The 14870-nt window shown below is 40.5% G+C and overlaps 1 protein-coding gene across 6 annotated transcripts; it reads right to left on the bottom strand.

The window, feature by feature from the left end:
- Positions 1 to 290: 290 nt before the first annotated feature.
- Positions 291 to 13098, bottom strand: LOC119718915 (eukaryotic translation initiation factor 4B-like). Of its 6 annotated transcripts, XM_038188354.1 has the most exons (16): positions 12958 to 13098; positions 11298 to 11429; positions 10322 to 10515; positions 9476 to 9583; positions 8925 to 8976; positions 8559 to 8630; positions 8248 to 8358; positions 7912 to 7938; positions 7596 to 7733; positions 7233 to 7451; positions 7004 to 7093; positions 5505 to 5736; positions 4933 to 5018; positions 3734 to 4159; positions 2907 to 3040; positions 291 to 1772 (listed from the first exon to the last, which is right to left on the bottom strand). In XM_038188354.1, the coding sequence occupies exons 1-16, from the start codon at positions 12968 to 12970 to the stop codon at positions 1707 to 1709; spliced, it is 2100 nt and encodes a 699-aa protein (XP_038044282.1). In that variant the 5' UTR covers positions 12971 to 13098; the 3' UTR covers positions 291 to 1706. The 6 variants fall into 6 exon arrangements, with proteins under 6 accessions (XP_038044282.1, XP_038044279.1, XP_038044277.1 ...); XM_038188351.1 differs by having other exon boundaries at positions 2903 to 3040; positions 7233 to 7733; XM_038188349.1 differs by having other exon boundaries at positions 7233 to 7733.
- Positions 13099 to 14870: the final 1772 nt, after the last annotated feature.

Below are 14870 nucleotides of genomic sequence, written 5' to 3'. Positions count from 1 at the left end.
AAAATATGAGCCGGGAAAAGGCTGCTTGAAAATTGATCAAAAATAGAGGGGGGGGGGGCTATGCATACCCTATTTGATCTCTTACGGCCGTTCCGGGCCCGCCGACAGACGGAAAATGTTGCTTCAAATAATCGAATAACGCTAGATAAGACTGATGTCGAACGAGAGTCAGCACATGCATGGTGAAAGATTTTAGAATCAAGGTCGATTTTTATGAGCATCAGTAATGCAATTTTTTAAGTACGTGTCAGAAAACACCAAGAGTAGAATCAATTCAAATAACACCATAATTTAAACACCATTAAGATTTATTACTAGTTAAGAATGGAGCTGGAAAAAAATCCTGTCGATTCTACACTACACACTAACGTTGTACGTCATTTGATACACAGTGGACGATTTTATGTTTCCCGTTACATGTATGTATTTGGCCTCTGAATAAACCAGTTTCAAGTGGCAAAATTCCCTAGACGCTTATCATAATCTACCATTACGGGCCAAACATTTCTACGCTTTTAATATAAAAGTACACCTCTTTAATTGTTTAATTATTACAAATGTACATTTACAAGTGGTTCACGTATTAACATCGATGCAATGGAAATTGGCATTAGTTTGAATGTTTGTTACTTTACAAAATAAAGATGTGTCCTATGCCAATGAGTCTATTGTCATTTACTCCTTTTAAGAATTCTCTGAAAACTAAGAAATAAAAACCAGTTTCTGGCAGCAAATTTCTGTTGAAGAAAAGAAAAATTACGTGATTTCCTCAAAAAATACATTTAATTTCATAATTCTAACATTTTTTTAAATTTGTGTTAAACATGTAATTCAATTTTATTGTCATCAAATGTTACTTTTCAAAAAACTGATTACAAACAGCACAATTCCTTTAGTTGCGTTTTCTTCTTTGAAATTTTGGCAATTTGTATTCCTGCGATAAACAGATATTTAAGATACACCATACAAATTACAAATCGGTTAAACATAACAGCTGCCAAGTTCCCCGCTGATAAAAACGAATCAACTTGAAAATAGACTGTTTCTTATTGATCAGGAAACAAAAGTTTACAACTTCAGTTGAAGTAGTAATTAGGGGACAAACCAACCACACAGACAACAAAAAATCAAGCACCTTATTTGCAAGGATGTCAAACAGCTTTCTCTCCAAGGTTTTACCACTCAAAATACTTCATCGCAATTTTTTAGAACAAACATTATTGGAACAGAGCAGTTAAGAATACTAAGCATTTTGTAAGACCTCATACCAAATTTAAAATTCCCCCGGTTGAAATAACTGAAAACATAATGGACTGATTTGAAGAGAAAAAAAAAAGACAAAATGAAAACTCAAAAATAAATCCCACCTTATTTCCACACTATCAATCCAGATATCATTTGAACGAAATAAATAGGAAAATACATGTACATGTATATGAAGTGATTAAGTTTTTATAATTCATTTACTTCAGGTTTTAGTGACTTGTACCAGCAGCACATTTCTCTCATTTCTCCCAGTTCTTTTCTTATTCAGAATTATGGTTTTACTCTAAAAAGATCTTTTCTGAAGCATATTTGATATGTTTAATTGCTCACAATACCATTCAAATGGGAGCAGTGCGCGGTCATAGAGGCTAGCCTGTACTAAAGGGTCTATCGATACACTGCCTTGATATGAGGAGCATGGAGGCGAGTCCCAAGCTAGGTTAGTCAGAGCCTTGGGGGTCGTCTTCTGTCATCAAGCTGGAGAACTTATTAGGTTGACTCCAATTCTATGGTAAGTAAAAAAGAACATATTAGGTTGGTGTCAATTTTATGGAGGGCAAAATGAAACAAATAAGGTTGACTTCATTTACTGGAAGGCAACAATTGAACATACTGGGATGTCTCCAGTTCTATGGAGGGAACAAAATGTATAGATATTAGGTTGGTTGCAGTTCTATTGAAGGGAAAAATACTACTTATTTTATTGCTTCATTCCATGGAAGGCCAGAAGAACATTTTAGTTGGTTTTTCAATTCCTAGCTTGTCAGGATCAAACAAACAAATCAATGGCCTTTTAACCCTAAATGACCTTTCAATGACCTTTTAACCCAAAATGGGCCGGGCTGTGTACACTACGTACATGGGGAAATTCAGTTTTCACAGCGCATAGCGCCAGAAACTTTTTTGATGCGCGGCAACCCGTGGTCCGAATTTTATGTTTTTGGTATCAAAAGATGCGCAAGGCTCGGGGCTAAAAAGTCAGAACAGCTCGGGTCACAGAAAATAAAATTTCAAGGCTATCGCGGAAAAAGTTTAACTTTATGGTTTGTAAGGATAAGTGAATCTTTGAAAATACGTGTATACATCGTCCCTCAAACAATGTTCATTTTTGGTTCCCTGTGAGACTTTGTGTGCAACCTTTCCCGTAAAACTGCCCTAAGATTACTAGCGGGTCAGTGGTTTCATAACAACTCAAGTAACAGGCATGTAACTGGTAATTTAGAACAAAAGAGGAAAGTCCAAACCACACAAGGCTTTGTACAGTATATTTCAATTTGTAATGGCATTCACCAGAAGTAAAAAGCAAGGAAAATCAGCGGATCTCAGGAAAAGTTGCATGCCTGAGGTAAGCATGTAATATGTTTGTCCCACGCTCTAACAATGCATAGTTCATACAGTGCTGTATTGGCTCCATACACAAGTACCCCCTCAATGGTAAGAAAGGGAGAGTTGGGGGAGACCACTGGGAGAGACATTTGAACGCATTGCCGACAATGCCTGATGCTCACGCAAAGACGCCATGGCTTTGTGCACATTCAGAATAAAATAAATCGTTAACACTTCACGTTTACGCACGCAAAATTTGTGATAAATATTAAACATCACCCTGACATAAAGAGTGACATGACTCAGATACCTACGGGTGGTGGAGGCTTCTCATATTTGGGCATTTCTGCCGGTGTTTTTTTGACCGGTCGTTCTTCCTTGCGTCTGTTGTCCCTCGCAGGGTGTGCTTGTGGGTCACCTCTACCGGCTCCTGGGCCCCCATGATCACCTGGATGCAGCGAATGGTGAGGGTGGGGGAGAGAGTGATTGTAGGAGACAGAGTGATTGATGGAACTACTGTTTCTTATCCCTAAAACCCGTTACCCTTTTGTAAGTTACTGACAAACTAATTGCCTAGTATTACAAACGTTGTGATAACCTGGGATAACTCACAGGATTACACAAGTTTTACATTTCAATTGGGAGTATCTCTCTCCTGTTTCAAACAGTACTATTAGCACGCCATGAAAACGATATTTTTGAAAGACCAAAAAGATTGCTGAAAATCTTATATGATGAAATTTTTGGTACGATGGAGTGCTGAGAATAGCATATCCTTTTTTTTGGCAGATATTTGTTGAGAGTGAATATTCAATCAAGAGGAATTGTTAAAGATGAACAGAGATATACTGGCTTTGGGCTCCGTGCACATGTAAACCCTCAACGGTAAGAAGGAGAGAGTTGGGGGAGATCCCTGGCATTGGAACGTATCGCCAACGATGCCTGACGCTCACAAGAAGACGCTATGGCTTTGCGCACATTCAGCATAAAATAGTTGTACGTTCTTTGTGCAATACAGGCGCAAACTAGTACGTGCATGCGTGCCCCGCCCACTGGTCTCTCAGAAGTGGTAAAACAGCGCCCTCTCTTGTTGGCGCATGGAGCCCATAATGCATCAGTGTTATACTCTTTGCATCTCTACCTGGTTTCTTACTGTAACCTCCTTGTTCTCCCCGGCCCCCTGCGGCTGGTTTCCCATCTCGTTTCCAAGCATTCTCCTTAGGCGGGCCTGCTTCTCTGTACTGCCTCCCAGACTCCGATCCACCAGTCTCCTGCCTCCCTTCCCCTCGGTGCCTACTCCCGTCAGCCTCTCTAGAAGGTGGTGATGTATGTGACTGCGATGACACTGAACTGGGTGGAGGCGACGTGACAGTCTCGCTGCGTTTGGCCCACGCATTCTCCTTGGGTGGGGGCGCTGGGATGGCGTTCTGCAGGCTGACTTCCTCCCTTGGTGAGATTGGGGTCTTGGGTGATTTAGGAGCGGTTGGGGAGGTTGGAGACAGTGGCTCTTCCTTGTGGAACGCCGAGTCATCCTCATTTGATCGCTCACTCTCTCTTCTTGCGATAACTGCAGTCAAAACACATTTTTGTATCATTTTCAGCAAATAAAATTGACATCCTGTCTTTAACCCTAACAGTCATGAATCCTTTAAAATTTACGATTTTTCACGCATCCTAGAGAGCTTCTAAAGGATTAATGATCAATGATTTGAGAAAAAGAAGTACAACTGATAAAACTTTTGGGTGGATTTGACAGAATGCATCATAGATGTCCTCAAAGGTACTTTTTTGCACTTTGTGTCAAGGAACGAACAACTTTTCCCTTTTTTTCTGAAGGTGTGAGCGAGTTTTCAAATACCAACTATTTCAAAAATTGAGGATTTTGATTGCATTTGTTTTTATGTGGCACCACATGTCAATAATAAATGATGGATGATTTTCTGCTGGACGTTTTCACTGGAAGTAGTCTGTAAAGTTGAAAAGTTTCCTCTCTGATGCAAATACTTGGTGCTCTTCTTCACTGTGAATCCCCTCCTTCGATATGTCCTAGTATTACACCTGCTGTTGACTGGCACTCCAGAGTAAGGCCGGACCAGACAAGATTAGAAGTGACTTACGTTAACCCAAATAGATTTTGGTTTCAGAGAGGCTTTATGTATTAATGTTCCATCGACTAGACACCAGAGTCTTTCAAACAACTGCAACATTAGATTTTTCAAAGTAGCCACTCCTAAGTGTTTCAAACGTCAATTGTTTTCACTAGTTAATTGAAAATTCTGAAATAGTTTGGTTTGGAGCGACTGACGGACGCCAGTCTAAAATGAGTGTTGCTTGTCTTACTTGGCCTGGGTCCTCCTTTGCCTGAGCTGGAGCTGCTGTGTCTTGTTCTGCCTTCTCCTTCACTCTCTCGTCGAGGGCGCTCTGGTCTGGGGGTGGGGAAAGCACACATCATGAATATTCATTAGTTTGAAAGAAAAATGCAGTTGCAATAGGTCATTCTCTGACCTCTATGTTCGTTGACAGTAGTAGGCCGCATCTCTCTTACTTGACTATGGATGTGGCTGAAGTCACTTCCCATTGACATGTGTGCTACTGCTAGTCATAGCCAGGTAATTTAGACGGGGCCATGTATGCTGGAGTGCAATGCTGTGCCACTCAAATAGGCCTTTTTAGCTGCAAAGGTGCCATTCTGGCACCTTTTTCTGTTGAAAATCCCAAATGTTATAACATCCTTTGGAATTTGACATTTCTTGTCAATGGTAAATCAGATTTGAATCTAATTGGTATGGAAACATGTGCAAGGAATCACCTAAAGAAGTCATTCAGGCTCGGGGCAAAAGCATAAGCGTGTATCTGGAGAAAAACAAACGTCTCTGGAAAAAAATTTTCTTGAGTTAAATCTTGTTTGCTACCTTTCCCTCCTGACAATGGTCTCTTTATCCTTCTCCGATTTCATCTTCTCTTGTTCCTCCAGTCGTCTCTCTCGCTCTATTCTCTCTTCAATTGCCCGCTCGCGGGCTGCAGTGTCCACAGGTTTTGCCGCACCAAATATCGATGAGGAGGGCTTACTTGAAGGTGCCGGTGTTTCGCCTGGATGATCAGATCTCTTGGTTAAGACAAGCTTCTTGCGTTCCCGTGGACCTTCTGCAAGGTGGAAAATATTTAGGTTTTTCACCTAAATTTTTAGCCAACACTAATAGAAAATGAAATGGTTGCCACACAGGTTTAGTGGTGACGCAGCAATTTCTTCAACTGTGATACCCACAAACCACTGTGCATACGCTTAAAACACTTGAGATGTAGCAGCACTTGAAGACTCCTTCAATGGACTCCAAGAATGAACACAGCTTTGTCATCACTTTCAAAAGCCCTGGTGGAAAGGACACACCCTGTGTGCATACTGGTGCGCATGTGTAGTGCGTGAAGAACGCCTGGCTCATTTTATTCTGAATGTACATAATCCCGTTACATCTGTGCACAAACTAAAACCACCTGCAATGTAGCAGCGACTGAAGACTCCTATAATGGACGCCATGCATGAATAGTGGATGGAGCATTCAAGAGTCCTAGTGGAAGGGACACGCTGCATACGCATACAGTGGAACGTCGCTATAACGAACATCGTGGGATCCACAGAAAGTGTTCATAGTAACGATCGTCCGGTATATAGCGATTTTGAACCGCCGGTACCCTCTTTTGACCAATAGTGAACTGGCATTTCTCACGAGTGGTTTTCCCTTCTATTCCTTGGGAAAATAGTAGCCATCTATCGCTCTTCAACATTCAAACACGACGTAACTCGGGTCGTTTGATGTTCGGGAATTAAAAGTGGCCCAAATAGTGTTTAATACATGTACAACCGGTAGATTTTTTGTTAATCTGTTGACTTTCTTCAACAACAATGTTCGGTACCTTTTGTACATTAAAACCGGGAGCCAAGGATGATGTTCGGTATAGCCGAACATTCGGTATAGCGGTATTCGTGCCACTGTTACTAGTGCGCATGCATATTGCGCTAAGAATGCTCTACTAAGCTTATACAGAATGTGCACAATCCTGTAGCGTTTCGCATGAATATGCATACAGTGGTAATGGATCTAAGCAGTCTCCCCAACTCTGTCTTTATGTTCACAGTTGAGTTGGTATTTGTGTTCCATGTCCAAGTGTGAATGGTAAAGCATGCAAATTAAATGATATCATGGATGTAGAGAGGCTCTTTTTGATCATTTACAAGTCCTCACAAGTCCTCCGGTCTCAAGTCAAATCACACACTATTCAAATGAGTTGTGACACAAGCATTCCTTTGGTATTCTTCATCCCAAGTAACTTGCGACAAAACTTGTGATTTACTTTTGACTGGACTGGTGATAGACTCGACCACAGCACTGCACCGTATACTTGAACATCATACCTTGTTCATGGCCGCTTTCTGGGGGACCATCTTGATCGGCTCCTCTTGAGAAGCCCCCGCCCCCATAAGGCCTCCTGCCATCCCGCTCTCCTAAAACAAGGAAACAAGAAGAAAGCAACTTAGAATAAAACCTGACAGATCTGCTTAGTGTGCAGCAAAATTCCTGAGCTTTACTTCTTATTGGTTGAGAGCGTGTTTATTTGTTAATCTGAGGTTTTGAGACACTTACCGTAATCTCTATCCCTGAATCCACGATCCCGGTCACCAAAGCTCCTGTCTCGAGGTTCAGAAAAGTTTTCAAATCCTCGTGATCTACTGCCTCTGTCGCCCCAGTCACGATCACCACCGAAGCCTTGATCTCTGTCACCACCAAAACTGCGGTCCCTATCACCGCCAAAGCCTCTGTCGCGATCCCCACCAAAACCCCTGTCGCGATCACTGCCAAAACCCCTGTCACGATCCCCACCAAAACCCCTGTCACGATCCCCACCAAAACCCCTGTCACGATCCCCACCAAAACCCCTGTCACGATCCCCACCAAAACCCCTGTCACGATCCCCACCAAAACCCCTGTCACGATCACTGCCAAAACCCCTATCGTTGCCGAATCCACGATCCCTATCGCCACCGAAGCCCCCACCCCTACTGCGATTCTCAAATGCACTGCTGGAAGGTTCAGCAGGTGCACGTCTCCAATTATCTTCACTGCTACCGCCGCTGCTACCAAAATCTGTAAGAAGGAAAATGTGACATGACATGATGTTATGTACGCCATTGAGATACTGCCTTGCATGTCATTTGCAACTAAAAGTTGTTACATGATTCATCCAATTCTTTCACTTAATTATCTGAAATTCTTCTGCAGAGTGTTCAAACAATGTTTTCCTGAGAAAAGTTCAAATGCTTACCATCGTTTCTTCTTCCACCATAGGACCCTGTCAAGGAAAATGAAAGATTAATGTAAACCATTCAGTGACTGCAACATTAATATCAACATTCTGCAATCCTGACTTTCTCGACAGGCAAACAGAAAATAACAAAAATGTTATGACCAACATTTATGCAAGGTAAGGAAACATGACAACAATTTCTGTGTTCTTGACACGACAGGGTTTTTGCCCACAACAAAAACTACTAGCAATCTACCTGCCTAAAGATAGACAGACTGTTTTGTTTGAGTCACATGCCAGCAAACCATCTAACCGATCTACTGGCCAACCAAACAGAGTGGAAATCGATGTTACCATCGTTTGTCCTTCTGTCAAAGCCGTAGCCTCTGTCGGCATCACCATATCTATCATAACTTGACCTGTCCTGGTAACGGTCTGAGTATCTATTGCCTCGCCGATCCTCTCCTGTAAATGACAAAGGACTAGCTCAGTCATGTCACTCTTGAGAACAGCTAAATCACGCTATCCTCACAGATTTGTCACCTTACATAAAGCACATGGCTAGTTCTCTTTAATCTGAGCAGTTCACACTGCCACTTGATTTAAGATTTAAAGAAATAAAATGAATGAAAACACCCAAGAGCATGGATTATTGAATGCCATACCTCGTCCAAAGGATGACCCACCATCGCTGCTTCTTGCTCTCCAGTCACTGTTTGTACGATCGTCTTTTCCATCTGAGAAAAAAAAAGGTCAAGTTAAAACAAATATCAACAAAGATCCTGGGAAAATATATATATAAAACATGAGCATCTGTATTACATTGTATTACATTGTATTTAAACCCTGACGAATGCATAAAACCATACAGGGCTGGGGCAGATTAGGGCGATTCAGGGAGTAACTAGCAATGTGGTTTGGGATCGGACAGGGAGTAACAGGCAGGGTAGTTTGGGGCTTCTTAACCCTCATCTTTCCCAACCCTTCCAATTTCTGTTGAGCTTATTGAGGCATTTGAAAGGATTTCTTACCTTGATGATTCTGGCCGGCAAGATCCACTCGAATACGTCTTGTTCGTATCGTCTGGGGACAAGGGAAAGATGCAATTACTGACATGCTGAACAATTCTTAGTTCTGTAGAAAAAGATCCTGTCCCATCTGGAAAATGCTTTTTGGTCCAGTCACCTCCCATTTGATGTTAAAAAAACAATTGTTTCTTCTTAACCATGTTGGCAACTCACATTTTCAGGCGAAATTCACTGAAATATATGAATAACCCTAACCACCAAATATCCTTCAAAATCAACCAGGAGGTTTTGGCTAATTCAGTACAGCCCAGAGCGAGCCAACCATTGTTCATTTACATGTCATAAGATAAGCCTACAAAGAATGTGTCATCAGGTTTTTACAGAGTTGTGGATTTTTTTAGAATAAATGAGGGTTCCATGTGAAATATGCCTCGGGAGTTGGGATTAAACCTAAGTCTCGCATGATTGCAAATGTGACTAAGCTGTTCTGTCATTTAGCTTAGAAGCTGATTTGATCAGAAAAATGATTGTAGCCTAGCATTTGATGTGTATACCTGGTCATTGAGTGCCAAAGCAGTCATGAGCGATTCCATGTCGTCCACCTCAGCATATCCAAAACCTTTCAGCCTGTCACCTTCCTTGGGTAAACGCACCTGACTCACCTGAAAGCCAATCAATCAATCATTCAAATCAATTAATCAATCATTCAAATCAGTTAACATGATTAGTGGTTGAAGCTAGTCTATCTACAAATCAAACTATTTTCTTGCAATTTGCGAGCAATTATGGAAAAATGCAGTTATGCCCAAAATCTGAACTCTAACAGGTGTTTCAAAAACACTGTTTTTATTATGCAAAGTTTGAAATGCATTACTACCAATTGAAAATATTTGAAGCGGAATATATCATTTGGTTCTTGAAAATAAGTTACTTTAATAGCTTGCAGCAAAATCATCATTTCCATTAATAAACAATAAATAAATCAATACAAAAAGGAATCACCAAGCTTATTAATAAATAAGAACACTAATATAAGTTAAGTCCACAACAAAAATGTGAACCTTCTATCAGATTTGTCGTCAGGTCAATGATGTCAAAGATAAAATGATCAGATCAAAGAAATCTGGTCGCAACTAAGAAACTATGAACCTGATGATTAGAAATGATGTTTGTCACTTGGCAGCACTGTCGATCAATGTTTAAGTCGAGTCCATCACAAGTCTTCACAAGTTAAGTCACATATCTGTTGAAATGAAGACTTGACAATGGAATTCATACATCAGTCTCCTCCATTACATACTGACATGTCACCTTCCTTGTGATTTGACTTTACAACTGAAATGTAACGGACTGGACGGCAACCTTGTCTTGCTATCAAACCATAAAACAATTTCACTTACATTGCAATTGACCAGGAAGTTGGTGATGTCCATTTCGTCGGCATCGAAGGGAATATTGCCCAGATAGACAGTGTAGGGTGGCTTATCAGGCAGTTTGGAGCGGTCAATCTCAGACGGTTGGGCACTGCGAGGGGCTGTCGGTAAGGCAGCTCGGTTGGGCAGTGGTTTAGTATCCATAAATGGCATGACTGTGTCTGTAAAAAAAGAAGTCAATTGGATATTATCAGTTACGGATATTAGAAGACGTTCTGCTTGATAGAACCACAAGCATCTATACCACAACACTCTTTGCTTCTCTTTTTCAAATCAGTTCATTAAAGGCCTCAGCAACTTCCTAAGCTGAACACATCATACCTTTGTCAATGGCCCAGGCCTGTAAACGAGCACTTTATTCACTCTAACCCTCCTCAATCAAAAATCAACCAGAGGGTTTTGGAGGATTCAGGCTGACACCATTTTAGTGCCAGTTGATTTTGGATGATGCATCATGCAGTGTGTCAAGGTCTTAAGCTGCACCTTGTGTTGTTTATGCTTAGCAATGCATAAACTATGCCTGGATCATACTACATGTCGATATCATCTGCACAGCTTCTGGATATCATCAGCAGTTTCTCATTGTATTACAATGGACTGGAGGATCTTGAAGGATTGGGGCAGTGGTCACCCTTCCACTGAACAAATGCAAGAAATAACGGATGATTTTGGAGTATTTTTACATTGAGGATGGATCCTAGCCAAAGGGACCTAGGCAGTTAGGGATAAGCTGCGCCACTGCGCACTTGGGAACAACGTGTGCCTCTCCAATGTCACATTGCATGTTTCACCAGCACACATCATACGTGCGTGCACGTATTAGTATTTTATGCACACATGTCAAATATAAAGCAAAGCTGTGATTGGTCAACACACCATGGGGCAAGGCTTAATGTTACCATAATTGCCCAACGGTCAGGCGTTACCTAGTTGGGTTTCCTACCTTCTGCCTCGTCTGTCTGCTCCGCCCATGACTTATTGGCCATGACATAGCTGGTACCCGGCGCATTGCTGGTCCCATCAGACAGGAAGTCATTGAGATTCAATGTCTTTCCCTTAACCTTCTTCTTCTTGCCTAATGATATGAAATAATCAGGAAAAAGTATTTAGTAATAGTATAGTTAATCTTAGGCACCATCTTAGGCTTTTGTTTTCCAAAAATCAGAATTCTTTCCACTACTGTTGTGTCTCTTAGGCCAAAAAAAAAGGCTCCGGTTTCTGGTATGGAGCTTGCCCCAAAAGTGGTGCGTCAACGCAAATCTTTTTTTCTTCAAATGTCGGCTGACTATGATGTTGCAGATGGCTCTTCGATCCCCTTAAACCTCTCAAAAATATTCTTCAGGGAAGAGCTTGAATTGACCCTAGTAAGGCCATAAGGCTTGAGAATTCTGCACCCAATTACAATCTCGACCAACGCTGCACGAACGTTCTTCAGGAAATTTGGATAGTCAAGACAAAAATCTGAGAAAACAGTAACATCGGACCATACACTACAGCGATATTGACATCGTGCATGATCTGCCAAGCTGGTCATCAGTCTGCTCCCTTACATATTACGCTAAGCGTTTACATGTTCCAAATACACGACCATCGCTCCCTCAGTCTGGCTGCAAGACGCACAATTACAACACTGTCTGCGAATGGTGCCCGACTAAATATAGTGCAAAATATATGAGAGCCCAGAGGCCACATAAAGCTTATAACTTATAAGTTATATTCGATCGTCTGAAAACACATTTAAAAAAACCACAATTTTTTTTAATTTCGCGCATGTATCGCCCTGAAAAGCACGGAATAAGGATCCAGTCATGCCAGTTGTGCAAATATGAATGCGCATGCGCGCATTCATTGTGCAAATCACAAGAAACCGCACAACAGGCCTACTACTGTACTACTCTAGTGATGAGTAATGTCATGAATGTGAATACTGGTTTAGGCCCTAAGTGGTTTCACTTTGAACTTGAACTTGACTTTATTTCATCTCATAATTTATATGAGTACAACTACAAGGTGATAGGCAGATAATAAATACAATTAATAGAGATGCGGAATCCATAAGAAAGCTTAGCTTGTGGGTATGGACCCCGATAATTAGCATGATTATCATACAAATATAATGGATTATAATAAACACAACAAACATGAAAGAAACAAGACAATGCCGTGGGCATGGTGGGGGTGGATGGCAAAAACCGGAATAGGCCCTAAATGGAAATAAATTACAATAATGTGCAGGTAAAAATGATGATAGAACAAAATCATTTGCATAATCAAGAAGGTCATAATTCGTGCATAAATAACTCTCCCCGCGCGGCACGTGATGCTCGCAAGCGCAAACGGCGTGCACGTACCGTCATGACCGTATCATGCAAACACATGGCCTGGAAAATGACAGAATCGAGCGCCGAGGCACCGCCACCTTTACAATTCGTTCCAACTATATTCTGGCGACTTCCAAACAATTAAAAGACAAAAAGATCGTGTACGTGGATAAAATACTTCTCAGTCATTCTCATCTACAAAACAAAATTGTTAAAAACGAGGAATTCACGACGAAAAGATGAAACATCAGGTTGCCAAAAATTTGCGGGAAACATGCTCACCTTGCGCAGCCATCTTGGATGAAGAAACCACGACTGCAATTGCCCGGATGTAATAAACTTCACCAAGCGCTTTAATCTGTTCATAGATTATTTATTTATTTTATGGTTTATCGGCGATCGCAAAAACATAAGCAGTAAACGGTACATTATTCAATCTTGTTTACTGAAAATGAACCTCAGTGAAAAACCCTTGAAAGATGTTCAGACTGTTCAGTAAATACTTTAAAGTGAAACAAAAATACTACAGCGACATACACAACTTTATCTTTTTGACGAACCGAGCTATTATAACCTAATTTTACAATGGCTAAATTTCTGCTTTAAAAAAAGTTATGATAAATATAATGGGTGGGAAAAATCCCATTTAAGTCACATTTGAATCACATGGTTCTTTTTAGCCTGAGTTAGTATGATAGTATTTTGTAATTTTTAGTTTTCATTTTTGGGCAAAATTTAGGGGTGCCAATGTTTATTATTTTATCTTTTATTAATTATTATTATTATTATTATTATATTTTGTTGGCTTCTTTTAAATAAAATTTGCATCTCCCATAGAGCAAGGAACCTATCTTCGTTTCCAAAATTCTAGAGAACAGGCGTCTGGGCCAGCGGCCGCTCAGCCTGCGCCACCTTTAATGTTACACCCCTTTAATTTCTAGCAACTATACCTTCGAAAGGGGGCGCCCTGCATTGGTGTGGCGTTGAAGCACAAATCAGAAAAAAAATTAAGTGTTTTGGATTATGTTTGAAATGCATTGAAAAGAATCATGCATCTGTGTCCTGATTATCTTTTCAGATATGTATTTCATTTTGGTGCTAATTACTTCATTTAATGAGGCCTATTTTCATAAACCTTTATGGATGGCAACCTTGTATTTTTTAGTCGGTATTAAAAATAGTTTTTTTTTTCTGGCATTGAGTTATTTTCTCCCGTTGTTATAGATACCTTATATTTTTTACATATCGTACAATTTGTTTTACATTCATGCCTGTGTTCTTCATTTTGTTATTATAAAACGAAGTTGTTATAAAACTTTGAGATTATAAACGAAAATATAATCAGGATAATTAAGATAAAAGGTTATTTTCCCACAGTGAGTTCAAATCAAGGGTTTATTTCAAGTGATTGAAGCATCTTCAAAACAAAATCTGCTATATTTGTTTAATAGGATTACCGATTTTACAGAATTGTGTTAGAAATATGTTAAAACTTTCCTTATATGCTGGATTTTCTGCTAGATTCGGGATTTCCGTCACATCTAGCCGAAAATCTGCTAAAACATCATCCTGTGCGGTACCAATGTATAACATTTTCGTCTGCTCATTTTTTTTTTACCAGACTCCTTCGTCCAATCAAATTGGCTAGACTGACGAGAAGACGTCACCAACATATTGCTGACCAATGAGAAAGAGGCCACGCGAGCCACGCGCGCTACGTCACGGATACTTCCTCAAAATGCCCTCCCGTCTTTAAAAAAAAAATAGGGCATTTTTTCCCCGAAACTGATGCTACTCCATCTGGAAATGAAGATTATTCCTTCATATTTGTTTCATTTTCTTTAATGGACAATTTTCATTCACGATGAAATTTTTGACATTATGTTTAAATAGGTCAAAGCGGAGAAAATTATTGTGCGGAGAAATACACACTGAGTATAGTCCAACCCCAGTATACGGAGCAACAGCCAGCGATATAAAAATGACACTTTTCACCTCCATATCATTACACCATGGAAAATTACCGAGAACGGGGTCAACGGACACTGGGCCAGCACGCAATGTCTTCCCGCTATTTTTGGTCAATCACCAAAACAATTGCCTCAAATTTCACGAGCAAAAGTTGAGTTTTTAACCTCCGAGTCGGCCGTCTAGCTTCAAGCCATCAACGCGGAAACTTGTACATCATACCCTGG

Source organism: Patiria miniata, unplaced genomic scaffold (assembly GCF_015706575.1).
Source record: "Patiria miniata isolate m_02_andy unplaced genomic scaffold, ASM1570657v1 HiC_scaffold_7, whole genome shotgun sequence".
In the NCBI taxonomy this organism is placed as follows: Eukaryota; Metazoa; Echinodermata; class Asteroidea; order Valvatida; family Asterinidae; genus Patiria; species Patiria miniata.
Note: the sequence above shows the minus strand (reverse complement) of the source record. Positions and strands in the feature narration are given on the sequence as shown.

Excerpts from the sequence above, each read along its gene's own strand:
- LOC119718915 (XM_038188349.1), bottom strand. Across the intron at positions 8,631-8,924 it reads TGCCGGCCAGAATCATCAAG|ATGGAAAAGACGATCGTACA; the intron begins GTAAGAAATCCT and ends TTTTTTTCTCAG. Across the intron at positions 7,094-7,232 it reads ATTCAGGGATAGAGATTACG|GAGAGCGGGATGGCAGGAGG; the intron begins GTAAGTGTCTCA and ends TCCTTGTTTTAG.